General features: G+C 44.9%; 1 protein-coding gene and 1 pseudogene across 3 annotated transcripts in view; both read left to right on the top strand.

Annotated features, from left to right (window-relative positions):
* The window catches only part of BRD2 (bromodomain containing 2), a 19,898-nt gene extending 4,828 nt beyond the window's left edge, over positions 1-15,070 (top strand). Inside the window, exons 1-12 of one of the 3 annotated variants that reach the window (XM_073598256.1) lie at positions 1,649-1,788; positions 2,378-2,483; positions 3,197-3,334; positions 3,446-3,584; positions 4,765-4,973; positions 6,082-6,453; positions 6,758-6,886; positions 6,969-7,175; positions 9,061-9,293; positions 9,745-10,046; positions 10,821-10,970; positions 13,716-15,070. In XM_073598256.1, coding sequence (XP_073454357.1) covers positions 2,481-2,483; positions 3,197-3,334; positions 3,446-3,584; positions 4,765-4,973; positions 6,082-6,453; positions 6,758-6,886; positions 6,969-7,175; positions 9,061-9,293; positions 9,745-10,046; positions 10,821-10,970; positions 13,716-13,849 — 2,016 coding nt within the window. In that variant the 5' untranslated portion in view covers positions 1,649-1,788; positions 2,378-2,480 and the 3' untranslated portion in view covers positions 13,850-15,070. Of the gene's footprint in view, positions 1-1,487; positions 1,789-2,377; positions 2,484-3,196; positions 3,335-3,445; positions 3,585-4,764; positions 4,974-6,081; positions 6,454-6,757; positions 6,887-6,968; positions 7,176-9,060; positions 9,294-9,744; positions 10,047-10,820; positions 10,971-13,715 lie in introns of those variants that run through there. The other 2 variants (XM_073598255.1, XM_073598254.1) reach the window with 2 other exon arrangements.
* Positions 15,071-27,515: 12,445 nt separating this feature from the next.
* On the top strand, positions 27,516-27,634 carry LOC141109077 (5S ribosomal RNA; annotated as a pseudogene).
* Positions 27,635-27,848: the final 214 nt, after the last annotated feature.

The raw sequence follows: 27,848 nt of genomic DNA, 5'->3' as shown, positions 1-27,848 counted from the left end.
ATGCAGCTAGGAAGGCATAATAAAGGATCACAAGACCTGATGAGGTCATTGCCTGCACATAGAAATGTGTTTGTTTTCTATGGGGTGTGTTGAGCCGGGAGAATGAGTCAACACTTCAGATGTGGAAATCAGACGTTCACTGGGATGTGTCTGAACTTTTACTACTGTGGTACCTGATGCCTTAACTCTCACCAGTGTCAGTTGTGTTTTTCTGGTAATACATTATACAATTTTCCTTTTTAGATTTACTGAAACCATATAATATGAGGTCAAAACTTAAACACTTTTAGTTTGTATGCAATCAGGCGGCAGGCCCTAGCACTACATAGCTGAAGGGAAATCTAAAGGAAATTTAATAATAAAATTGTATAATGTATGGCCAGAATAAGGGTTATCAGTTTGGCCAGCTTTCTAAAGCTAGCCTTACATAAATGCCACTTTGAACTATGATCACGGTTTTCCTCTTTCATACTTGGTCTATATACAGACAATACAAATACACATGTATACAAGTTCTAGTACTTAACTCTGGTGGCTTGTATTTACTGGAGAGTGAGGATCCCCTAGACGGCCTTTTTGCCTTCAGGCCTTTTCTTTGTAATAGTAACTCCATAAAAACAGTTGCAGTTGATATAAATGAGCTGCAATTGCAGTAGTAGAGAAGGTAGTTCGTACAAAGGCAGTGTTGTCATAGAAAGATTATGTAAATGGATGGTCTATCTGAAGTCTAATAATTTCCAATTTGTTTGGCCACCAGGGACCCTTTTCTGTCCACAGATTGTATAATACAGGCTGGAATATGTAAATTGTATAGATTGTCACCAGCTGTACTAGATGCAGGGGGAGATTTACTAAATTTGGTGTACACAGAATCTGGTGCAGCTCTACATAGTAACTAATCCGCTTCTAACTTCAGCTTGTTACATTTAAGTATAACTCACTAAAGGCAAAATTTTAGTTTGGGAAAAAGAGGAGATGTTTAGTTTTTATTGCTTTGTCTGTCCCCATTAGGGTGATTCGCCCTCTTTGTCCTGTTTACTGTTATCACTGAAAGTAAAAGAAAATTCCAAATTTTGGGTTGTCCCCAGAAAAGTAATAGAGGGGAAATCTTCTGGTGACCTGGGTGTCCCCCAGAGATTCCCTTAATTTGCAGAGATTTCCTCCCATCTTCCTGTTTGGCTATGGAACAGGAAGTGAAGGTAAATCTCCCCAATAGGACAAAGATAAATCGCTATCCAAATGGAGAAAAACGTTTTTTGCCTTTAGTTCTACTTTAAGCTTTGCCAATCAAACCTAGAAGCTGATTGGTTACTCTGCACAGCTGCACCATATTCTGTGTCCTCCAGTTTTAGTAAATCTCCACCATAATGTACTTATGGTACAGCGGTTGTGGAGTCTTATTTCCTTTTTGTTGCACATTTTTAGAATCTCTATGAAAAATGTAAACTTGTGTAATCAACATAGATTGACAGCATTTCTATTTGCAGGCCTCCTCTGGATGTAAATCATGGTATAATGGGGCAGACGGTTGAGGGAACCCCAGGCAAGCGAATCCGCAAACCCTCTCTGCTATACGAAGACTTTGAGGGTCCCACCATGAATTCCAGTGTCTTTAGTCACATGCCTCAAGTCAACCCACCTCCTCCAGAGGTCAGCAATTCCAAAAAGCCTGGCCGCAGCACTAATCAGCTGCAGTACCTGGTCAGGGTGGTCATGAAGTCTCTGTGGAAGCATCAGTTCTCTTGGCCTTTCCGTCAGCCCGTTGATGCCATAAAACTGGGTCTTCCGGTACGTTTCTGGGGTAGTTTTGTGGATTTTAAAATTGTTGCTTGCACACCACACAATTGGGGGTGAAAATTAAAAACCAGGCCCAATGACATGTATATGTTATATTTTTTTTTTGTCTTCTCAATCCAGTTTCTTGTTTTTGGGCAAATGCAATTTTCTGCATATTGTCACTTTGCTCTCCACAGCACAAACACATTGAAACATTTTCATATAAAACCGCTTGCTTCTAAAACCTGATGACAGCTCTGGGTTTGTGACTAAAGCATTTGGTGCTGTGGGGTTCAGGGCACATAGCGTGACAAATGTCTGAGGACAAGTTCTCCTGCCAATGCAGGAAATGATGGGGTAAAGTTTTTATCGCTTCTCTTTTTTTCTGCGTGGCGAAGAACAGATAAAAATATTTAATATAGTTTAACTTTTCTAGCTTGCATCCATCACTGCCCCCTCCCACTCATCCCTACAAATGTATGGATGTCTTCATGCACGCTATGTAGTTAAAGCTTCTTATAATGTAGCTGCCACCCTATATTTTTTGAATTGATTGATTTTACTTTGTGAAATGCAAATTTCCAATTAATACGTTTTGCAGATCTGCACATCCATGAATTTGTACAGGACCCCAAGTGTGACAAAGTATTTAACGCTACACACACTGAGATGTCTTGGATTAGAAGTATGAAGGTACATTAAAAATGGTACGTGTGCTATTATTTAGCTTCTAGACTACAGCCATAATTTGCCCTGCACCTCCTCACCATCTTGCAATGCTCCCGTTATTTAAAATACCTGCCTACTACCCTGACACGCCCGTAGCTCTCAGCTTCTGGTGTGATCACCTCCAGCACCTTACTGCAGGGCAGGTCCTGGGGCTACAATCTTACTGCTTTTATGGATTAGAATTGACACGTTCAGACTTTTTGTTTTTTAGAATTATTGCTTTTTATTCTCACATGGCAGTTAAAGGGGTACGTAAATTTTCAAAATGGAATCCCATTTCAAACGCCTCCTGTGTCTTATCAAATTGTTTGCTTGGAGTGGAGAGTTTCATAACATTTGTAATGTCCCAGAGCTGTCATCAGGTCCTATGTACACAGAAGTGATAGCTGCTCACGATACAGGGTCTGTTGTACACTGTGCTGAAGATGCAGCCGATATTGGGATCCAAGTGGAAGGTTATTAAATGTGAATGTCATGTGTTTTAAGCAAGATAGAAGTGCAATAATACACGGGCTGAGTTATCCGAACTGGATTTAAGAGCATCAACTTATGTTTTATGCCAGTTTCTTTGCCCCAGCTTTCATAAATCAGCCATGTTTTCTTTATAGTGAAATAGATTATATGGTTATATTTAGTGTGTTAACTGTAGCGCTCACCAACATGCTTTTTCTCCGGGCCGGTGTGGTTGCAGGATTATCATAAAATCATCAAGCAGCCAATGGACATGGGAACTATTAAGAAGAGATTGGAGAACAATTACTACTGGACTGCACTGGAGTGTATGCAGGACTTCAACACAATGTTTACTAACTGCTATATCTACAACAAGGTGAGTGTAGCTTACTTTACAATGGTTTACTTCTATAGTTGCAGCAGATGCCGAATGTACCCCATTCAATGTAACAACCAGTTTTAGTAATTGTTCTTTATATTTATAAAGCCCACAGATGACATTGTGCTAATGGCTCAAAGCCTGGAGAAGTCCTTTTTGCAGAAGGTAGCGCAGATGCCCCAGGATGAACAAGAAATACCCAATACTGCAAGCAAGTGCAGGCCAGTGAAGAGCGTCAAACCTCCAGGTAGAGAAAACGGCTCTTCTGTTCCTTGCCCTTAAAGTGACTGTTTGACTTTTGCAAGAAAGTAGTAATTTCAGCATAAATGGTGCAGGGTGCATTTACTACCTTTTTTGCATTGAAGCCTGCAGAGCATTACACCCACGATCACTGCATTGTTGGTCTAGACTCTAGGCAGTGTTTAGTCCCAGGTCTTTGCAGAGGAACCAAGTACCTGTTGTTCTTCTGTAAAACTAATTTTAAGTGGAGCACCACCCAAATGGGGAAGCTCTGCTTATTAGCACTTGTTGTAGCTGCTGACTTTTAACCACTTAAGGGTCAGAAGGATTTGCCCCCTTAATGACCAGGCCATTTTTTTCGATACGGCACTCCGTCGCTTTAACAATTTTTGCGGTCGTGCGACGCTGTACCCAAACAATTTCACATTCACAAATAGAGCTTTCTTTTGGTGGTATTTGATCACCTGTTTTTTATTTTTTGTGCTAATAAAAAAAAAAAGTGACAATTTAAAAAAAGCAACAATTTTTTGCTATAATATCCAAAAAAAAAAAAAAAAATTGAGAAAACATTTCTTCATCAGTTTAGGTCAATATGTATTCTACATATTTGTAGTTCAAAAGTTATAGCGTCTACAAAATGGGGGGATAACTTTATGAAAATTTTATATATATTCTAGTAATGGCGGCGATCTGCGACATTGTGGCGGGGGACCATTGACATTCTCATACAGTGATCAGTGCTATAAAAATCCACGGATTACTGTGTAAATTGGAAGGGGTTAACACTAAGGGGCGATCAAGGGGTTAAGTGTGTTTCTGACTGGAGGAGGAGACATCGTTGTTCTTAATTACTAGGAACAGCAGATCTCTCTCCTCCCCTGTCAGAACAGGGATCTGTCTGTTTACATTGACAGATCCCTGTTCTGACTCTTGTGCCCACGATCATGGGAGGCCGGCGGACATCGCGGCCGCCGGCTACACGCATTGGGTCCCCTGGCGCGCACCTGCTATGGCTCAAAGGATTTGACGTACAGGTATGGCGATTCACGGGAACGAGCCGACATGCCCACGGTTTTAATGGCGGCTGGTCGGCAAGTGGTTAAATGCATTTTTTTTTTTTCTCTGACTGGAGCTCCTCTTTAAAGGCATTAATACAGAATTGGTCTTTTTTTTTTTCTCTTCTACAGATGTCACAGGTGGCATCACAACTGCACACCAAGTCCCAGCCATCTCATCCATGTCTCAGTCTTCACTGTACCCCAGCTCCCCGGAAATGCCCACCACCATTGTTGATATACCACATCCAACTGTCCTCTCTAACCCTGTGGTGAAACCAATGCCCACTACTCAGCCTCTAATGCCTGTGGTTCCAGCAGCCACGCAAGCAATCTCAAAGGTAAGTTATACTTCTATGATGCTATCGCATTTTGTGTGTTTTATTTTTTCCTATTTAACCACTTCAGCCCCAAAAGATTTGGCTGCTCAATGACCAGGCCATTTTTTGCGATACGGCACAGCGCCGTTTAACTGACAATTGCGTGGTCGTGCGATGATGCAACCAAACAAAATTGACATCCTTTTTTTTTCCCCACAAATAGAGCTTTCTTTTGGTGGTATTTGATCATCTCTGTGGTTTATATTTTTTGCGCTATAAACCAAAAAAAGTGTCAATTTTGAAAACAATTAACACAATATTTTGTACTTTGCTATAATATCCCCAATTTAAAAAAAAAAAACAAAACTTTTTTTCTCATTTTAAACTGTGTTCTACATATTTTTGGTAATAAAAATTGCAATAAGAGTATCTTGATTGGTTTGTGTAAAATTTATAGCATCTACAAAATAGGGGATAGATTTATGGCATATTTATTTATTTTTACTAGTAATGGTGATCTGTGATTTTTTTTTTTTTTTTTTTTATCGAGACTGTGACATTATGGCGGACACTTTTGACACATTTTTGGGACGATTGACAATTCTACAGCGATCAGTGCCATAAAAATGCACTGATTACTGTATAAATGTCACTGACAGGGAAGGGGTTAACACTAGGGGGCGATTAAGGGGTTAATGTGTGTTCCCTGACTGTGTTCTAACTGGAGGGGACTGACTATAGGAGATGACAGATCGTGGTTCCTAGCTATTAGGAACTCACGATCTGCATCTCCTCACAGAACAGGGATTTGTGTGTTCACACACACGCGTCCATGTTCTGCCTCGTGCCCGCGATCATCGGCACCCCCGCAGTGCAGCCGGCGCATGTGCACCTGCTATCCCACTTAAAGAAGCTGACTTGCAGCTACGTTAGTTCGCGGGATCGTGCCGAACCGCTGCAGTATGACGGCGGCTGGTTGGTAAGTGGTTAATTCTGTAACATGGGATGTGTTCTTCATAATTTGTCTTCTACCAATTAATATGGAAAAAATGTAAATATAACATTTTAGGTTCATAAAGTATAATTATAGGTTTCATATATATATATATTTTTTATTTTTCTCTTCTAGCAGAAGAAAGGTGTGAAGAGAAAAGCAGACACTACAACCCCAACCACCACTGCTATCATTGCTACCAGTGGAGACTCCTCTCCTCTAACGCCACCAGATATGAAACCCGCCAAGATCCCCGCCCGGAGAGAAAGCGGACGGCCTATTAAGCCACCTCGAAAGGACTTGCCAGACTCTCAGCAGCATCAAACGTCAAAAAAGGGCAAACTGTCTGAGCAACTAAAATACTGCAATGGCATTCTAAAAGAACTTCTTTCTAAGAAACATGGCGCCTATGCATGGCCGTTCTACAAACCTGTGGATGCCAGTTCTCTGGGACTACACGACTACCACGAAATCATAAAACATCCCATGGACCTTAGCACCATAAAGGTGGGGACAAGATACAGAGAGCAAGCACACATTTTATATCCCTATATACACAGCTCTATTCTAAATAGATTTACATGCTGGAACCAAATGACTTGAATTATCCAATTTAGTTAATTTGAAATTTACACAAACCTTCATATTATGGAAAGGCTTAATACTGGTTGTCGCTAAAGACAGGAGGTGAAGCCTATTCACCAAGGTGATTTTGTTCTTAAGTTAGTGGCCTTTTCATTGACACAGTCTGAACAGATGGAATTGTTCTGTGTAATCCTAGCAATACTTATTGGCCTTTCTTTCTACACAGAAAAAGATGGAGAACAGAGAATACCGAGATGCACAGGAGTTTGCTGCCAATGTCAGGCTCATGTTCTCAAACTGTTACAAATATAACCCTCCTGACCATGATGTGGTGGCCATGGCAAGGAAGCTGCAGGTATGAATTGTTAAGTAGAAGTCGTTGGTTTATTATGTTCGTTATCTATGGTGATATTCATTTGTGGGGTTCATTTTTCCAGGACGTGTTTGAATTTCGTTACGCTAAGATGCCTGATGAACCTATTGCAATGTCTCCGCCTCTCACCTCCACACAACTGCCTCCTTCTGATTCCAAATCCTCCTCGGAATCCTCCAGTGAGAGCAGCAGTGACAGCTCAGACGAAAGTGAGAGTTCTGATGACTCTGAAGAGGAGAGGGCAAACAGGCTGGCCGAGCTTCAGGAGCAGGTAGGAGTACTGGAAGTTAGCATTGTGTTATTTTATGGAGAAACAATGGCTTGCTGCTCAATGTTTAAATACAATAAATCATAGTAGTTGGAAAATGGTTAATGTGAAATCTAGTTGCTATTGGATACTCAATTTTACAACTCGCTCTCTCATGGTTGGGGAGCAAGTGTAACTTTGAAATTTGTATGACTGTTGCCCTGCCACTCCTTGACCCCGTTCTAGTAGTATAAAACAATGATTGTCCACAAGAGACTTAAAGCAGAGCTCCACCCAAAAGGGGAATCTCTACTTATTTGAACCCCCCCCCTCCCCCTTCGGATTTTGACAGGTACCCACCCACACTTTCGGGCCATTCCCAAAGCATAGCACACTTTGCACATGCGCAGTATGGAACATGCTATGAGATGGCGGCGGCAGCAGCACCCAAGTGCAGATTGAAAAATCAGCTGGGATGAAGACACTGCTGGATTTGTGGACAAGTAAGGCTGGCCATACATTATACAACTTTCCTTTTTAGATTTACCAAAACCATATATTATGAGGTCAAACCTGATCGCTTTCAATTTGTATGCAAATAGGCAGGCCCTTGCCCTACATAGGTGAAGGTAAATCTAAAGGAAATGGAATAAGAAAATTGTATAATGTATGGCCAGCTTTAGTGTCCTAATATTAAAAATCAGCAGCTACAGTATTTGTAGCTGCTGACTTAATTTTTTCTAAAGGACCCTGGAGCTCCGCTTTAAAGCGGATCTTCACCCATTTCCGGAGCTTTGTCCCTTCGCCAACACTTTGCTGTACAACTTTTTTTTTTTTTTTTCGTTTTTGCCAGCTGCCCCCCCCCCATTTGCTCCCATTCCCCTAGGCGAGTGATGTCCGTGCCCCACAGCTCCTCCTGAGATATGTAACGATATCCCAGGAGGCACGGACAGCCCCACACGTCACCCCATTCAATAATGGGGGGGGGGGTCTAGCTGCGTGTCATTTGTAGATTTCACCAGAACCCAGAAGAGCCCGTGCAGCCTACCAAAGATGTCACAGTTGAACATGGCGGACACAGTGGCTGCTGAAAAGGGGATCTCGGCAAGACAACGCTGGATCCTGTATGTGGGTGATAATCTCAACTGAGCCCATCTGCTAAAGAGGAGCGAAAAAAAAAAAAAAAAAAATGGGAGGTGGTGAAACTCTCCTCTTTAACGCCAGGGTTATACAATTAGCGGACCTCCAGCTGTTGCAGAACTACAAGTCCCATGAGGCATGGCAAGACTGACAGCCACAGGCATGATGGGAGTTGTAGTTTTGCAACAGCTGGAGGTCCGCTAATTGCATATCCCTGAGCTAGAGGGTGTTGCGATCTCAAACAGGGTTGGTTGGAGACTGAAGACCTTAAAGGAAATGGTCAGATACTTAAAGTGTTTACATGAGAATAATTTGAGATCACTCATAGCCTCCCTTACAAAATGCATGCTGGGGTCTGCAAAGTGTGTACAGTAGATGCCAAAGGCCTGCATGTGGTCCTCCAGCTGCAAGAATGGGCATCAGCAATGTAAATTCTGACTAACCTGGCCATTGTCCTTGGCATAAGAAAAATGGAAGTTATGTGATTTAACTATATTCTCTTTTTGCTGAGATGCTACTGTGAGGGGTCTTCTCAGCACTAGTGTGTTTGTTACTCTTGCACAGGTGTGATATGGTATTCAGATGTAGCATTGGTCCACTTTATTAATTTTGTGTCCTGCTTAGGAAGCATTTAGATGGCTTGCTATCTGTAGAAGTGCTTTGGGGGGCCTAGACTGTTTACTTGGTGTGCTTTGGGGGCCTAGACTGTTTACTTGGCTTGCTGCATGAAGAGTCTTAACTTTTAACATTTTATATTTTATCTTAAAAGCTTCGAGCCGTACACGAACAGCTGGCTGCTCTTTCCCAAGGCCCAATTTCCAAGCCTAAAAAGAAGAAAGAGAAAAAGGAAAAAAAGAAAAAGAAGAAATCTGATAAAAGGAAAGTCAAAGATGATGAAGAATGGAGATGTAGCAAATCAAAATCTTCTTCTCAGACCAAAAAATCCTCTAAAAAATCCGGGGGGACCACTACAAGTAGCAGTGCTATGCTTTCTGTTTCAAAGTAAGTTTATATTTAAAAAACAAAAAAAAATTTGATCTGTAATTGCAAAGTAGTTATTGGACAGTTGATACTAAATGCACAACTTTGTTTCCTTTTGGTATTCTGTCTAGAGTATTCTGAGTAAGGCGATTGTTCAGTTGCTACGCATCTGTGGTTTAAGGGCCAGTTCACACCATAGAAAGGCAGTCCAAGTGCATTTCTGCATGTGTGTGTTTTTTTTTTTTTTTTTTTTTTTTTTTTTTATGCTTTCCAGTGCATTCCAAACCCATTTTTATTTTTTCTTCACTTTAAATGGGGACGTGTGCATTTAGGAACTGACTATACTGGTGTGAACTATGCCATTGGAAACCATATAACCTACTATCCATATGTTTCTGATAAAGAATAAAAATGCACTGGATTGCATGTGGTGCGAACTAGTGTTTATGAGCTTTTTCTGTTGATTCTTCAGGAGTTCTAAGAAATCAAAGTCCCTTCCCCCACCTCCACCTGTTATGTATGACTCAGAGGAGGAAGAGGAGTGCAAGCCAATGACGTATGATGAGAAGCGGCAGCTAAGCCTGGACATTAACAAACTTCCAGGAGAGAAGTTGGGCCGTGTAGTACATATCATCCAATCCAGAGAGCCCTCTCTGCGGGATTCCAACCCTGAAGAAATAGAGATTGACTTTGAGACTTTAAAACCTTCCACTCTTCGTGAGCTGGAGAGATATGTCATGTCTTGCTTAAGAAAGAAACCACGGAAGCCCTACAGTAAGTGCTTATTCATTTATAGCAGAATTTACTCCTGTACTCCCCAACCTAAAGCTGAACACCAGGAAGTTAGTACAGTTTATAATTTTTTTTGCAACTTTTACAGTATATGAATAATTCCAATACCCTTTATGTAACTCTACTGCATCTGGGATAGGAGAGGGGCCATTACTAAATACAATCCTTTTCCACTGTAGTGTGTATGGGTTGACAGGAGATGAGAGCGCTGATTGATCTGATCAGTGTGCTGCTTCTCATTGTCCAGTCAGCAAGTTTGAGGTGTACTCTTGACTGTTTTCAGGCAGGGGTCACAAAACTTATTTTAGCAGGTAAGCAGTACCCATATGTGATCCAAAAGTGGACTGTATCAAAGCAGAACTTGAGTATCGCTGTCACAAAACTAAGCAGACTTATTGCAGACGACATGCAGGGTTTCTTGCAAGTTTAGCTCGGTTTTAAGTCCATTTTTAAAAGAATAATGTATAATTGGGGAAGCTGAGTACATCTAGAAGTAAAGTAATAAGGTGCAGTAAACTCCCTCCATCTGTCAGCCCAGACCCCCACAGACTTCTGTAAAGGTGATGCGATTGTGTGCTCACCCCCTTAGTCTCAATTATTATAGATGAGTAGTTTAAAAGCATTGGAATATGTGTACAAAGTGTAAGTTGCTTAATTGTAAGAAATTTTAAATCTATAAAAAATGTCTTTTAGATAATGGTGTGTATAACGGAAACTTGTTCCTTGTCTAAAATCCATGTCCTTGTTTATCCCCAGCTTCCCCTACCTCTGTGCTCTCTGCAGCACTGAAGAAACCAGTGGGAAAGACAAAAGAGGAGATTGCCATGGAGAAGAAGAGAGAGTTGGAGAGGAGGCTACAGGATGTCAGCGGGCAGCTGAACTCTGCCAAGAAACCACCCAAGAAAGGTAAATGTCTTTAACCACTTCAGCCCTGGAAGAAGTGGCTGTTCAATGACCAGACCATTTTTTGCAATACTGCACTACGCTGCTTTAACCACATGCCGACCAGCCGCCTGTACTGCGGCAACATGGCTCGGCTGCGCGAATCGCAGTCATGTTACGTCGGTAACATAGACAGCCACTAGGGGGCGCGTGCTCGCCCTCGGAGCCAATGCGAGTGCCCGGCGATCACCGCCGGGCTCCCGCGATCGATCGGGGCACACCGGGATGTGTAAATGGTTTCCTGTTCTCTGAGGGGAGAACAGACAGATCATCTGTTCATACAGAGTATGAACAGACGATCTGTCATCTCCCCTGTACAGTCCCCTCCCCCATTCAGTTAGAACACTCCCTGGGACACGCTTAACCCCTTTACTGTCAGTGACATTTTTACAATAATTAATGCCATTTTATAGCATTGATCGCTGTAAAAAATGCCAATGGTCCCAAAAATGCATCAAAATTGTCCGTGTCCACCATGTATCGGCCTAAACTGAGGGAAAAAATGTTTTGTATGTGGTGTTTTTTTTTTTTTTTTTTTTGCAAAAAGTAAAAAATTTTTTTTTCCCAGAATTGTTGCTCTTTTTATGTTTAACACAGAAAATAAAAACCGCAGAGGTGATCAAATGCCACCAAAAGAAAGCTATTTGTGGGGAAAAAAGGACGTCAATTTTGTCTGTGTGCAACATCGCACGACTGCGCAATTGTCAGTTAAAACGACGCAGTGCGCAATCGCAAAAAGTGCTCTGGGCAGAAAGGGGGTAAAATCTTCTGGGGCTGAAGTAGTTAACTGACAATTGCGCGAATGTGCGACATTGCACCCAGACAAAATTGACATCCTTTATTTTCCCCCCACAAATAGAGCTTTCTTTTGGTGATATTTGATCATCTCTGCGCTTTTATTTTTTGTGCTATAAACAAAAAAAAGCGTCGATTTTGAAAAAAAAACACAATATTTTGTACTTTTTGCTGTAATAGCCCCAAATTTTTTTTTTTTTAATTTTTCCTCAGTTTAGGCCGATATGTATTCTACATATTTTTGTAATAAGCGCATATCAATTGATTTGTGCAAAAGTTATAGCGTCTACAAAATAGGGGATTTATGGCTTTTTATTTTTTTTAATCAAGACTGCGACATTATGGCAAAAACAAAGTTCTGTTTTACTTTATTAGGGAGAGATATTTTACATTAGAGTATGGGTTCTTTGTGCTAATGACCCCATTATGTGAAAAGAGGTTGAAAACCCTGTAAGAAAAAGGCATTATGAAATGCTTACCTTAGAACGAAGCCCTGCAGCGGCGCCCGCACACCGCTGACACGGGCCAACAGTTAAGGAGATATTTACTGTACCTGTAGGTAAACCTTATTATAGACTTGCCTAGAGGTACATACACAAGGGGAGTTTACTTCCTCGTTAAGGCCCGGCCATACACTGGTCAAACCGGCCAAGATTCGAACCTTGAATGGATAAGCTGAATATACCAAGTTGCTTGATCAACTTTGATACAATCAGCCTGCTGATTTCTCTTTCGATTATCGCTAGTGGCTACTTTAGCTGCTAGCAATAATCACTGGCTTACCCCACCGGGAGAAGACAATTGCTGATTCCCATCAGCACTATCTGTGTTGATGGGGTAGTCGTGCAAATTGTTGTAGGAAAGCAATTTGCACAGTGTATGGCCAGCCTTAGATTTCCCTTCAACTATGTGGTGCAAGGGCCTGCCTGATTGCGTACAAATTGAAAGTGTTTAATCTGACCTCATATTATTATATATAGGGTTTAGGTAAATCCAAAGGAAAATCGTAATGATGTATGGCCAGTGGAGCAGTTATTTAGGTTTATTCAGGTCTGTAGGGCCTGTTTTATTATTCCATGTACCCAGCTGGGACAGCAACAAAATTAAGCTCAGTCTAAGGCTGGGTTCACACTTATGCGGGTTTCCTCGTATCCAATTTGCATGACAAGGAGACTGTGACAGGCTCTCAATGCAGCCAGTTCACACATCTCTGGGTCTGCCGTGGCGTGCACAGCAGAAAAGTCCTGTGTCTTTGGCTCCGTTTCAGGTCTGAATTCGGACAAAAATTCGGAACTGATTTGCTCTTGAAAAGAACGGGGACGCACTGGACCCACCTGCTGCGAGCCGCTCTGCACATAGTGTGAACCCAGTCTAACTGTTCAGGTTTTTCTTTGCCCAGTGAATTGCACTCACTAAAGCAGAACTAAAGTCCCACTTTTAAAAACTGTAAATGGGCCGGCTCTTTATTGCAGGAGGGACATGCAGTGTCTTTTCTGCAATAATAAAAACCTTTCTGCTTGCTGTTTTTTGACTACACTGAGCTATGGGATGACTGCACAAATATGCAGGAGTGACCTCATCCTGTGCTGACCAATAAGAATGGCCGCAGCTTGTTACCCAGAGGATGCCTGGGTAAAAGATGCTGTAAGTGTCATCGGACCATTGAAGGGAACTAAGTATTGCAGAGTTTAGCTCCTCTTCCTTTTTTTTTTTTTTTTTTTTTTTTTCTTAAAATTCTAACCTCTCCAGGAATGTGTAAAACCTCACACAGATGTCAGAATACCTGTGTACACCAACCCCAACTCCCTGGATCACTCGCCTCATTCATGTTATAGCAAAAAATAAAATGTTTGTATATTTGATATTTTGTAATCCTTACCTGGCAATAACAAAACTCTTTCTGTTCTTTTGCAGTCAATGAGAAAGTGGAATCTGCCCAGCCGGTGTCGGTGTCTCGCCTCAGTGCTTCCAGCTCCAGTTCGGACTCTGACACTAGCAGTAGCTCCACATCCAGCTCCTCAGACACTAGTGACTCGGACTCCGGCTGAGGGAGAGGGTGTAGCACAGCGGGGACATTACCTTCCACTGTAGCAGGGTCGGAAGGCTGGACTTTATGCTTAAAGTGGTTCTAAAAGGATCTGCAGGAACAGAACCCTCCTGAACCAGACTTGATGCCCTTTTCAGGGTAAAAGCAAACTGAGGCCTTTGGTATTTAGAGAACACCCGCCTTTCCCTCAGCTAGGTGTACTCAACGGCTGGGGAATCTCCTGGAGCATGATGAGGCTGATCACCCAATTACCACCTGAATACTGACTCCTGTGGGGATCCTCGTACAAGGCATTATAAAGGGTGGGTGGCAGAAATGCAGTGTCCTTATTTTATTCTGTTTACAAGTTCTCCTTGGAACGCACAGACGCCTGGAAGCTGTAATCGGCTTTTGGATTATCACGGCGGAGGATCTGTTCAGAGTTCGTCTCTTAGTTGTTACTTAGTGCAGTGTTAATTGTTGACTCTCCAGGCTTTCTCCTTCCTGTTTTCTGATGCGTACAGCACACGATGGCGAAGTACTCTGTGTATTGCCTCCATGTACAGTGTCTTGCCCATCTGTGCTTTGTCTAGGGAATTTTTTTAGCACAGCAAAGTGGGCTGCTTGAGGGTCCAGAAAACATCAGCCTTCTGCTTCATCATGCAAATTTTAAGGCACTTGGAAGAGTTTTTATGCCTGTCTGACAAGTAAATCAGTGGACAGGAGGCCAGAAACCCCCTTTAGCCCCCTACTGCATGCAGCGTGTAAGGTGGAGGGTAGTTCTGTCTCACTGAACACATTCTATACTGGAGGCTCCAAACTACAGAACTCATTCATAGCCTTTCGTGTGGTTTTTTTTTTTTTTTTTTTTTTTTCTTTTTGTATTTATTTTAAATAAGCGAAAGAAGGATTTTTTTTTTTTTGTTGTTCTTTGTTTTATAATGTAAAATAACAGAGGGTGCCCTGTTGATACAGGGGCCAGTGTAGATGTAAGATTTTATAAGCCCTGTACATAAATATATATATACCGAGTTGCACAAGCAGCATGTTTCTCAATGTAAAGGGTGACTTTATTTTTTACCTGGAAAAGCATTTTTATTTTCTTCCTAACATTGTTCTGTTGCTATAAATATATATATATATTCTCCTCCTGTCTTATTCCATTTTTTTTTTTTTTTCGTCTCTTGTTATCGGTTCAAGCCCTTTAGTTTGGAAACATGTAAATAAAGAAAATTTACATCCATCTTGAGTTGGTTTCTTTACTTGCTAAACAGATCTAAGATGAATAAAATAAAATCTAATGTGCCTGCGCTAAAAATATATAAATGAGAAAAAACATGAACTGAGAAAAAAATTGGTTGTGCAGAAATATTAAACCTTGAATAATATGCTAATAAAAACATACATATATAATTATATAATGTGCAATTCTTTATATATAAAAAACCTCAAAGTGCATACACAAAAAAGTGCAATCCTTATATAAAATGAAAGTGCATCATGTATGGATATAAACCTAAATTGTAAGTGCAAATCCTGTGACAATCAAGTGTCCGAACAAAATACGATCAGCAAGTTCAAACTGAAGCAAAGAAGTGCAAGTAATCACAACAAGCTAGATGTGCTCTCCCATGATCCCCCACTTGTGCTTACGCTCACCTCTATTCGTGTGACACGGTAGTTAAACAGTGTCAAACACGCAATGGGGCCACTCCTGGGCTCACTCAGGATGCAATGATGTATATTCAATCCTCACAGGTAAAGCCAAAACATTCATAAAAGAGAAAAAGAAAACTCCATGGTGTAATATAGTAGGGTATTTATTAAAATAAAAGAAGTTCCTCCAGGAGGGTACTCACAATGTGTGGGTGCTACAGTGCACCAAACTATCCAAGTGTAATTCGTTAGCATATTAATCAAGGTTTAATATTTCTGCACAACCAATTTTTTTTCTCAGTTCATGTTTTTTCTCATTTATATATTTTTTTCTCAGTTTATATATTTTTAGCGCAGGCACATTTGATTTTATATTTAATACACGGAATGAAACGTGGTGAAGTGTTTGCTGCTTAAAATATAGTTGATTCACTCCTTAGAGGCATTGGTCCACTTGTGGCTCGCAAGAACCCCACATTTTTGTTTAGATCTAAGATGAAGCAAGGTTGTTTTTATAAGGTCTTTTGTCACTTTTTTTCTTTTTGTTTGACTGTAAATGCATTTTATGTTTTTTAAAAATGACAAAGATTTTATACTTGCGTGCTCTGTGCAATGGAATTTGACTGGCCCTAGACCTCCTCAGGCCCCCCACCGTCACTCCTGGCTCCTCTCTGGCGAGTGTCCCCTTAGCTGCTTTCTATGGGGGTGCTCATGGGTCTTTCTCCTTGTCACTGGCTTTGATTGACGGCAGCCTCTACAAAGCCTGTGAGGGGAGAGGAGCTGTATACGGGCACAGCACTGAATCAAATAAGGACTCTGGTAAGTAAATTGGAGGGAGGGGGCAAGGAATGCATTAGGGTAAAAAATGTTTAGGCTTTATAACCACTATAAGCCTCTGGTAACACCTGTCTGACTTTGAAACTCGAATTGCATGACAAGTTGCACCCTATTGTCTGCATTGGAAGCAGTGTCGCACCGATTTTGAATTGGCTCCAGTGCAACATGCATAGACATGTGCATGAAGTGGCACAGATATTTTCCAAATTGCACCTGAAGTAGCACTGAATATGCAGCTTTGAAATATTTTTGATGAGGCCTACAGTTTAAAGTTAGAGTAACTCCACTTTTTGCTGACAGAAAAAACAAAACTTTCCCCTGGGTGTTCTGTGTACTTTAGGATTTTAATAAACTTGCAAATTTTAACTTTTTTGATCTGAAGAAATAGCTGTTTCTTTAATCGTACATCACGGGACACAGAGCCATAGTAATTACTATGTGGGTTATAGTCTACCTTCAGGTGCTGGACACTGGCACACCCTAAACAGGAAATTGCCGCCCTATAATAACCCCTCCCACTGCTGGGAGTATCTCAGTTTCCTGTCGCATCATGGCAGCATACACTTTGGGTTGTGACTCCGCCCCCACAACCTGATAGGACTACATAGCTATAAGTTGTAGAGATGGCCCCTGCCCAGTATTCTCTTATTTTTCCTCACCTGAAGGACTGAACATATCAGAAGCACCCCCTTACCGAATTCGCCCCAGCCAGGTTCTAGCCTCTCCTGGGTGGAAGTCCTTTACCTGTACAGCCTCTAAACGAGCTAGATGGAAGGAGCCCCGCTCTGGTGATCTCGGGGGTATGTTGCGGTCCAGTATAAGCCTTAAACAGGCTTAGTTGTTGTGCAGCGGTCGCCATGCCTCTTTTCTTCACTTTTTGTCTTTCTCCCTCTTTGCTGGGCTCTGTGGTCCCTCTGTGCCTCTCTACAGGCTTCCCGGGCGTCTCGGCGCTTCCGAGCATGCGCGGTGCGCGCCGTCAGGGCGTCCTTTCGATTTTGCCAGTTTCCAAGATGGCGCCGGGCGCCTCGCGCCGCTACTGCGCATGCGCGAGCGGGTCGTGACCTCGGCGGCCATGGCGGCAAATTTAAAAGCCCTGTTTGTCATTTCTGAGCTCTCCTTGCCTCCTGGAAGACTTCTGACTGCTGTGTTTTGACCTTCTGCATTCCTAAAGCTACCTCTCTCTCTGGGTAAGTGTCTAATACTTATGCACTGTTTTTTGGGGCCTGGTTGCATGTTCTTACCTTCCTATACCCTTCTCAGGTACTCACCTTCCTCTCCTATGGAGGCCGCTGCCCCAGCAGATCACCACCAGCCTAATAGGTAAGGGGGGGGGGATTCCAGCGGTAAGTAGAGAAGATTGAAAAAGAGAGCAGGACCGTACTAATGCTACCTAATTGGTCAGCCCTGTCAGGTCCGCAAGATCATCTAAATCACGAAGAGAATCTTCACACAGGAGAAGCCGCTCCGGCCATAGACACAGCCGCTCACGCGGAAGAAGTCGCTCAGGCCGCAAGGGGAGTCGTAGACGGAGTCGATCCCATTCAAGGCATAGCCGTTCCTACCGCAGAAGATCCCCTGCACGAGGACACCAATCCTCTACGCACCCTTCCCGCCCAGCCGGGAACGCCTGCTGGGTATGTGGGGCCACGGCCCTCCCAGACAAACTAGCCTGCCGCAAGTGCATAGATGAAGCCATTAGGGAGAAAGAGCCGGATCCCATAGAACCCACTGGAGTCTCCACTCCCCAGGTCTCAACTCCTGATGTGGAGTTTACGGCCTATAGCACCTCACCCACCATTCCCAGTGCATCAAGAGAGCAAGAACTCCTGTCGGATGATGAAGAGCCGGAAGCATCAGCTGGCTTTGATTTTGCGCTCATAGAACCGTTCATCAGATCGGTTAAGGAAGCGATTAACTGGGAGGAGCTTGAGGAGACACAGCCTAAACAGAGAAAGTATTTCCCAAACCTCAAGAAGGTTCCGGAGGCTTTCCCATTCATCGACGAATTAGATGAGCTCATTAAGGAGGAGTGGCAGAATCCGGAAAAGAAGTTCAGTCTGTCCAACAGACTTACCAAGCTGTACCCACTCAAGCAACCCAAAGTATCTCCCTTACTTTCTCCTCCAGTAGTGGATGCATCTTTGATGCGTCTAGCCAGGCACGTGACGCTCCCCATTGAAGATGCAGTAACGTTCAGAGACGTGCTTGACAGGAAGGTGGATACAGACCTTAAGAGAGCTTACCTGTTCGCAGGAGGTGCCTGCAGGCCAGCGGTGGCATTAGCGGCGGTTGGGAAAGCTATCTCCAGCTGGTCCTAAGCTACAGCGAGGCTCGTCACTGAGGGCGCAGATCAAGAACAGATCACTAAGGCCTTACAAGAGCTTAGCCTTGCGGGAGATTTTGTGGCGGAGGCTTCCGTAGATACTATCAGATCCACATCAAGGTCCATGTTAGCCTCTGTAATGGCCAGAAGGGCGCTATGGCTTAAAACTTGGTCGGCTGACCCCGCCTCGAAATCAAACTGGTGCAGGATTCCGTATGACGGGGTGAACCTCTTTGGAGCAAAGCTGGATTCCGCAATCTCTAAAGTAACAGGCGGGAAGTCGGGTCTCATACCATCGGACAGAAGGCCGAAACAACAAAGGCCACCTCCCTTTAAACGTAATCTTCCGGAAAGATATAGGGATGCGAAATCCTATAGACCCGGGAAGGAATACAGAAGGAGCTGGAAGAACCCCCAGACGTCCTTCCTCAAGTTCCAGAAACCCAAGACCCCTGCCTCCAATGACCAGAAGTCCTTTTGAAGGTTCGCCCGCCCAACCAGCGGTAGTGGGTGCCAGACTCACAAAGTTCAAGTTGGTCTGGGCGGGAATGATAAAGGACCCATGGACGGTGTCCACCATTCATTTCGGACACAGATGGGCATTCAGAGGTCGTCCTCCAAGAGACCAATTCTGCTCAACCAGACTTCCTCCTTCTCAAGAGAAAAGACTATCCCTAGTCCAGTATATCCAAGAGTTGCTCCAGAAACCAGCAATAGTGGAGGTACCGCCATCCCAAAGAGGCAAAGGTTTCTACTCCCCACTTTTCTTAGTGAAAAAGAAATCAGGGGACCTTCGTCCAGTCTTGGACCTAAAAAACCTCAACCGGTCGATACGGTTAGAAACATTCAAGATGGAAAGCCTTCAATCAATCCTCCAAGCAATAAACTTGGGAGATTGGATGCTGTCAATCGACCTCCAGGACGCGTATTTGCATATCCCTATCCATTCCGAGTTCCAAAAATTTCTCCGGTTTACCCTAAATCATCGGCACTTCCAATTCCGAAGCCTTCCGTTCGGGATCTCTACCGCACCCAGGACGTTTACAAAAGTCCTATTACCTGTAATAGCCCACCTGAGAGAAAACGGGCTGAGGGTCCACCATTATCTGGACGACATCCTACTTCTCTCAGACAGCCAGGACTCTCTTGTCCTTCACAGGGAAATCCTGGTCTCCACGTTACAGTCCCTAGGGTGGCTGATAAATTGGAAGAAGAGCAACATCCATCCCACACAGAGAATGGTCTTTCTGGGAGCCGAATTGGACACAAGGGAGAATACAGTGGAACTTCCGGGGGAAAAAATCCCTCCTCTAATTCAAAAGGTGAAAAGGGCAATCTCCGCTACAATGCTCCCGGCCAGGACGTGTCTCAGTATCCTGGGCTCCCTAGCTTCCACCATTCCAATGGTCCAATGGGCGCAATGGAATTCGAGGCCTCTCCAGATCTCCTTCCTATGTCAGTGGAAGGGCACATCAATGTCCCAACCAATCCTCATCTCCCAGGAGGTAAAGCAATCATTTGATGTGGTGGGTACGACCTCACAACTTGAGAAGATGCAGGCATATAATCACTCCCTATCAAGAAACCGTGACCTCAGATGCCAGTCTACAGGGATGGGGAGCTCACTATCAGGACCTTGCGGCTCAGGGTCGTTGGCCTTTCAGGGCACAGGATACAGTGTCGAACGTTCTGGAGATGAGAGCAGCGTTCCAGGCTCTCCTGGCCTTCAGTTTTTACTTGAGGGGGAAGCACGTCCTCCTGAGGATGGACAACAAGGTGGCTGTTGCCTACATCAACAGGCAGGGGGGCACCAGAAGCAGGTCCATGTTGCAGGAGGTCCGTCCTGTTCTGGAATGGGCGCAGCTGAATCTACTGGATCTAAGGGCGGTTTATGTCCCGGGAGTCCAGAACACCTTAGCCGACTCGCTGAGCAGAAATTTCCACTCCAACAACGAATGGTCTCTGAGTCCACAAGCCTATGCTCTCATATCCCGAACCTGGGGCCCTCCAGAGATAGACCTAGCAGCAACTCCGGAGAACACAAAGTGTCAAAGATTCCTATCAAGGATACCGTTTCCTTCGGCAGAGGGGACGGACTGCCTCCAACACCCCTGGAACTTTCACCTGGGGTACATTTTTCCCCCGACGCCTCTCATAGCGAGATTCCTCCTGAGGCTCAAGAAGTCAACAGCATTGGTGGTAGCAGTGATCCCTTTCTGGCCGAGGAGGCCATGGTTTACTACCCTCATGCAGCTGAACACGGCAGAGCCTCTGCCTCTCCCATTGACGACAGACCTACTCTCCCAGGGACATCTTCACCCGAACCCGGGGAAGCTACACTTGATGGCCTGGAGACTGAAAGGGCTAGGTACCTAGAGCAGGGCTGTTCCCAGAAGGTGGTGGATACCTTACTCCAGGCCAGGAGGCCTACTACCAACATCACGTACAGAAGAGTTTGGGAAAAATTTGTCTCCTTCTCCCAACAGCAAGGTTGGGACTCGTCCTCCCCGTCGGTGTCTCAGATCTTGGAATTCCTTCAATTAGGCCTAGAGAAAGGCCTTAGGTCAAGCACCCTGAAGGTCCAGGTATCGGCCCTGTCCGCCTTGACAGGAGTTAAATGGGCGCAAGAGCCTCTGGTGGTTCAGTTTCAGAGGGCCTGTCTAAAGCTGAGGCCCCCCAGAAAACCGTCATTCCCGGTCTGGGATCTCTCAATTGTTCTAGAGGCATTATCCAAGGAACCCTTTTTTCCAACGCAGAGCATATCCCTCTGGGATCTAACGCTGAAGGTTTCATTTTTAATAGCCATAACATCGGCGAAGCGAGTGTCAGAGATGCAAGCTCTAATGGTTAGCGAACCATATTTGGTTGTTCTTCCAGACAGGCTAGTCCTAAGGCCTTCGGATCGATTCATCCCCAAGGTGTCCTCATCTTTCCATTTTAACCAGGAGATTAATCTTCCAGCACTCAGCACGGATCAGGGAGACCCTCATCCGCTAGATGTTAAGGGTACCGTTATGGAATATCTCTCAGCAACAAAATCCATCAGAAAGTCGGAGAACCTCCTAATTATCCCACATGGTTTCAGGAGAGGTCAAGCGGCATCCTCACGCACCATTGCTTCATGGCTAGTAAAAACCATCAAGAGATCTTACTCACTGAATAACCATCAAGTACCTGAGGGCTTAAGGGCACACTCCACCAGGGCAGTGGCAACCTCCTGGGCGGCATATTGTAGAGTCTCGGCGGAGACGATTTGCAGAGCGGCTACCTGGTCCTCCAGGAACACCTTCATGTCTCATTACAAGGTGGATTCCGCCTGCTTATCCACGGTGGATTTCGGAAGATCCGTTATCCAGGCCAATTCCTCTATTATTTGATTAATAAACTTAGTTTGAATTCCCACCCAGTCTTTGCGAGTTACTCCCCAAAGTGTATGCTGCCATGATGCGACAGGAAAACGGAAAATTGTATACTCACCTTTCCGTAATTTTCCTTTCCTGTCGTATCTTCATGGCAGCATACAATCTCCCACCCGTCTAAGGTGAGATATATATACGGAGAATACTGGGCAGGGGCCATCTCTACAACCTATAGCTATGTAGTCCTATCAGGTTGTGGGGGCGGAGTCACAACCCAAAGTGTATGCTGCCATGAAGATACGACAGGAAAGGAAAATTACGGAAAGGTGAGTATACAATTTTCCGTTTTTTTCGCCAGTGTCTAAGGTGTTGGTCGCGAGTGAAGATGTGCTGTGCTCCTCTGGAGCAATCCTTGCTGGGGCTAGCTATGGAATAGGATCCATTCAAAGTGTCTTTTAGGCCGAATTGAATGGTACCCGGGCCTCGTATCAAAAGAAACAAGGTTTTGCCTGTAGTGGTTCTTTTTAGAGTGCTGAACCCCGGGATCCAGTACTTCTGGTATTAAGGCCATAAAGTTTTACTGGCGGGGTGCTATTACGGGTCCAGGTTTGTGGGGTCCCCGGTTTCTGAAGGTTTGTTAACGGAACCCACCGTGAAGGGTGAAGATTGGGTCTGTTGATTTTACCACAGAAAACCCTGCGGTGGGAAAGGTAAGTGGCGTTTTTTCTAAGGGATCTTTATATTTTCTTATGAAATGTCTCCTTTAAAGTAGATGTCATGCCTAAATGTCACCACTGGGGACTGTATGGAGCACGTTCCTTCTCATGCTTTGCTCAGTCGCGCTGTGTCACAGAAGCAGCATGCTTTTTTCCTCTGGCTAAGAAGCAGACCTCCGGTAAGTTTGGGGGGTTTTGCTTCCTCCAGACACCCCCACCTGAGCTGAACTCTTCCCCTCTTCAAGAGGCTGAGTATAAGGGAGAACTAAAAACTATCGGCAATGCCTCTTTCTTTTACCGCCCCTACACGGTGGCGGCTTCCAGGTCTCCTCCACGCCATCCCTCCCTCACAAGCCGATCCCATCGGATCGGAGGCCTGTGCTTGCAAGCAAAAGCTTTTTTGAAAAAGGAGGTGGGGCGGTGTGGGGGTGGAGCTTAGCGCAGCGTTGGCGTCTCCAACGTGGGAGTGTGTGTGTGTGTTTTTTTTTTTTTTTTTTAAATTGTGCTGGCTGCAAAATTGTCGGAGACCTAAGAGCAAAGTAAAGCGTGATACAGGCATTTACTATTTGCATTAATAGCGGCAGTGGCTGGACTGTTCAAGCAGTGGATGCGATTTCCTCTGGTAGTACCTCCTGCTTTGTGCTTCGGGCTATAGTCAGAAGGGGGGGTTGAAACCCCCAAAAAAAAGCTAAAAGGGTCTCCCTCAAGCTCTGGAAAGCCTACTCATCTCTACACATGGCATCCTCCCCTGAGAGGGGGTGGCTGGTCAGAGTGAGCATCAGGGCCATGAAATGTCTGCAACTGTTTTTAACACTGCAGCCCCTGTTTATTTTATGATATTTAAAAAAAAAAAAAGTTTAGCGACTTTAATCTCATCCCAGTGTAGGTCAAGATGCGACAGATTCTCTTCCATTACCCAGGACCCTCTAAACTGAGGAACTAGGGGCAGGAGAAGACCAATTCCCTCAGGGGACCATGTTGAGGCTGATGACTCCTCTTCTGAGGGAGAATCAGCTGTTCCAATCTTAAGATTGATGGTGCAATTTCTTGCTGAATTATTGTTCCACATTTTTGTACCCTTAACTGAGTATCTGGGTTCACTAAAGCCTCTTCAAGCTGTGCAGGCCTTTTCGTGTCCATTGCTGGAAAAGTTTTTTTTGTATCTGTTTTTTCTCTCCTAAAAAGTTTTCGCACTTTATCCTATGGTGGAGGAAATTCACTAAGTAAGGTATACTAGCAATTAACGCTGCTTTATCCTCTATGAATGAGTTTGACTTGTCCAGCAGACAATGCTCAAATGCTTAGGGATCCAACGAATAAAAAAGTGAAATTCCTATTTTTTTTTTTTGCTCTGGCAGATTGAGTGTCTTAGGCCCCTTTCACACTTATACGACTTCAAAGTCGTGCGATTTTACCGCGATTTGGGAGCAGTACTACTTTGTACGACTGCCACGTTTTTGGCATTAACAAATGAAAACGTACAGTAGTTGGTATGAATCATAAGGGGGAACTCCACAACAAGTTTTAAATAAAAAAACTGGCGTGGGTTACCCCCCAGGGGCATACCAGGCCCTTAGGTCTGGTATGGATTGTAAGGGGAACCCCCTACGCCAAAAAATTGGCGTGGGGGTCCCCCCAAAATCCATACCAGACCCTTATCCGAGCACGCAGCCTGGCCGGTCAGGAATGGGGGTGGGGACGAGCTAGCGCCCCCCCCCTCCTGGACCGTACCAGGCCGCATGCCCTCAACATGGGGGGTGGGTGCTTTGGGGCATGGGGGGGCGCCCTGCGCCCCCCCCACCCCAAAGCACCTTGTCCCCATGTTGATGAAGACAAGGGCCTCTTCCCGACAACCCTGGCCGTTGGTTGTCGGGGGTCTGCGGGCGGGGGGCTTATTGGAATCTGGGAGCCCCCCTTTAATAAGGGGGCCCCCAGATCCCGGCCCCCCACCCTATGTGAATGAGTATGGGGTACATGGTACCCCTACCCATTCACCTAGGGAAAAAAGCGTCAATAAAAAACAGTACACAGGTTTTTAAAATAATTTATTAGGCAGCTCCGGGATCTTCTTCCGACTTTGGGGTCCTCTTCCGACTTCGGGGGTCTCTCCGGCGTCTCCTCCCGGTGTCCTGATCTTCTGCCGGCTCCTCCGCAGCTCAATTGCTAGCGGTGGTCCGGACTTCTGCCTTCTTTTCTTCCAGAGCTGTTGACACGACGCTCTCTCCAGCTGGAATGGTCTCTGAACGCTCCGCAACTGACTTATATAGGCGGTGACCCCGCCCCCTTATGAGGCCACTGTCCTGGGGCATGCTGGGACTGTGCCGTCATAAGGGGGCGTGGTCATCACCCGGTGACCACGCCTCCTAAAACGTCACAGTCCCAGCATGCCCAGGGACTGTGACAGCATAAAGGGGCGGGGTCACCGCCTATATAAGTCCGTTGCGGAGCGTTCAGAGACCATTGCAGCTGGAGAGAGCGTCGTGTCAACATCTCTGGAAGGAAAGAAGGCAGAAGTCCGGACGACCACTAGCAATTGAGCTGCAGAAGATAGCGGAGGAGCCGGCAGAAGATCAGGACACCGGGAGGAGACGCCGGAGAGACCCCCGAAGTCGGAAGAAGATCCCGGAGCTGCCTAATAAATTATTTAAAAAACCTGTGTACTGTGTTTTTTATTGACGCTTTTTTCCCTAGGTGAATGGGTAGGGTGGGGGGCTCCCTTATTAAAGGGGGCTCCCGGATTCTGATAAGCCCGCAGACCCCGACAACCAACGGCCAGGGTTGTCGGGAAGAGGCCCTTGTCCTCATCAACATGGGGACAAGGTGCTTTGGGGTGGGGGGGCCCGGCAGGGTGCCCCCCCCATGCCCTAAAGCACCCACCCCCCATGTTGAGGGCATGCGGCCTGGTACGGTCCAGGAGGGGGGGCCCGCTCGCTCGTCCCCACCCCCATTCCTGACCGGCCGGGCTGCGTGCTCGGATAAGGGTCTGGTATAGGTTTTGGGGGGGACCCCACGCTGATTTTTCGGCGTAGGGGGTTCCCCTTAGATCCATACCAGACCTAAGGGCCTGGTATGCCCCTGGGGGGGGACCCACGCCGGTTTTTTCATTTAAAACTTGGCGCGGCGTTCCCCCTCTGGATTCATACCAGACAGCTGTCAGAACAGCCTGTCGCTCATCGGGAAAGGAAAAAAAGTTTTCCTTTCCCGATCAGCGAGCCAGGCTTGTGCTTACAAAGTCGTACTGAAGTCGTGTCTATATTATTCAGGCACGATTTGCATGCTACTTCAGGGTTTAACATTGAGGTCTATGGAGTACAACTCGCATAGAAGTTGGACCAAAGTAGTGCAGGGACTACTTTCAAGTCGGCACGACTTAAAGTCGTGCCAATATGAATGGTAGTCATTGCAAATCATGGAGAATGACTTGTCATACAATTTTGCAGTACAAAATCGTGGGACAAGTCGTATAAGAGTGAAAGGGGCCTTAGTCTGCACTGACAGTAATTAATCATTGAGAGACCAGTTTAAACATGTGTTCAAGGTTATCCTGCTCAGGAGGCAGCTTTAGGTTTGCAATAGTTGCTATGAGAGATTCTATCCTTCAGGCCTTGCGCCCTTCGCTAAGTGCCTTGCGACTAGCTCCTGGCTAGTCTTCCTTTTTGAGGTGAAACCGCTATTTGGGGATGTTTTTTATAATGCATCCAAAGAAATTCTAGTGGACAGCACTCTTTTTGCCATTTAAGAAAAGGAGTAAATGTATTTTAGTTTAAAAGCTCCTTCTCCTGTGCTAGGCATCAGCCTCTAGGCAGTCCACGGCGCCTTCCACCGTCAGGTTCAATCGAATAGGGGGAATTCTTCTGCAATTCTCAAGGATCTGGCAGGAAGAGTGTCGAGACAAATGGGGGACTTCCTCAATAGCTGCAGGGTACAAACAAGAGTTCCCATCTCCTCGTTTTCTCAGATCAAACGTTTCTAAAGATCTAGAGAAAAAGAAAAAAAGTGATCATGGCAGTCCCCATGTAAGAACAGAGGTTGGGGTTTAATTCAAACAACCCCCCCCCCCCACACACACACACACACACGGTGCCAAATCCGAATGGGCATTCTGGATCTCAAAAATCTAAATTCAGTTCCTGAATATAACCACTCCTCTTTTTTTGTATGGAGTCAATCCAAATCAGTTATCTCCATCCTACAAGGAAGAGAACTTCTGGCGTCAATTGACATCTAAGATGCATACCTCCCATATGTCCATTTCCTCACTCACTAGTAATATCTACTTTTCAAGGTGGAAAATCTTCATTTTCAGTGTGTAGCTCTGCTTTCCGGTCCAGCTACTGCACCTTGAGTGTTTACAAAGGTTCTGGCCCCTCTTCTAGCCAGATTAAGAGCCCAAGGCATAACGATTATGGTTTACCTAGTTCTTGATAGACCAGTCGGTAGCCCGCTTAGACCAAAGTATGGTCACCACATTCAACTACCAGGAATATCTAGGTTGGATTTTCAACCTAGGAGAAATCTTCTTTAAAACCATGAAGAAGGCTTAAAATACTTGGGTCCGATCATAGGTAAACCCAGAAAAGTGTGTTCTTACCCAAGGCAAAGATCAGCGCCATAAAGGAACTGATTTAGGTGGTCGAAGCAAGATGAATTTCTTCTATTCAACTTTCCATGAGGTTGTTGGGAAAGATGGTGGCTTCATTCAAGGCCATTCCTTATGCACAGTTTCACTCGAGACTGCTGCAAAACCGTATCAACAAAGGGTTCAAGCTCTACATTCCCAATGTGTCTGACTCCAAAGCCTACGGCCACATCACCCTGATAGCGCCCGATCTCATATGATCTTGGAGGCTAAGCAGGGTTGGGCCTGGTTAGTACCCGGATGAGAGACCACCTGGAAATAACAGGTGCTGTAGGCTGGGTGCGCCGGAGCCTCAGTTTATGGTTAATATCCAAAAATCTACTAAGTGGAAAATCCTTCCTTCAGTTACCTGGGAAGTGGTAACAACATATGCCAACTCCTTTTTGTTTAGTGTGGGGAACAGTCCTGGAAGAGGACAGTCCAAGAGAAGTGGCCCAGATAAGAAATGGACTTGCCCATTAACATTTTAGAAATTCAGGCAGAGCTCTTGG

Source organism: Aquarana catesbeiana, linkage group LG09, assembly GCF_042186555.1.
Source record: "Aquarana catesbeiana isolate 2022-GZ linkage group LG09, ASM4218655v1, whole genome shotgun sequence".
In the NCBI taxonomy this organism is placed as follows: Eukaryota; Metazoa; Chordata; class Amphibia; order Anura; family Ranidae; genus Aquarana; species Aquarana catesbeiana.
This window is presented reverse-complemented; position numbering and strand designations above follow the sequence as displayed.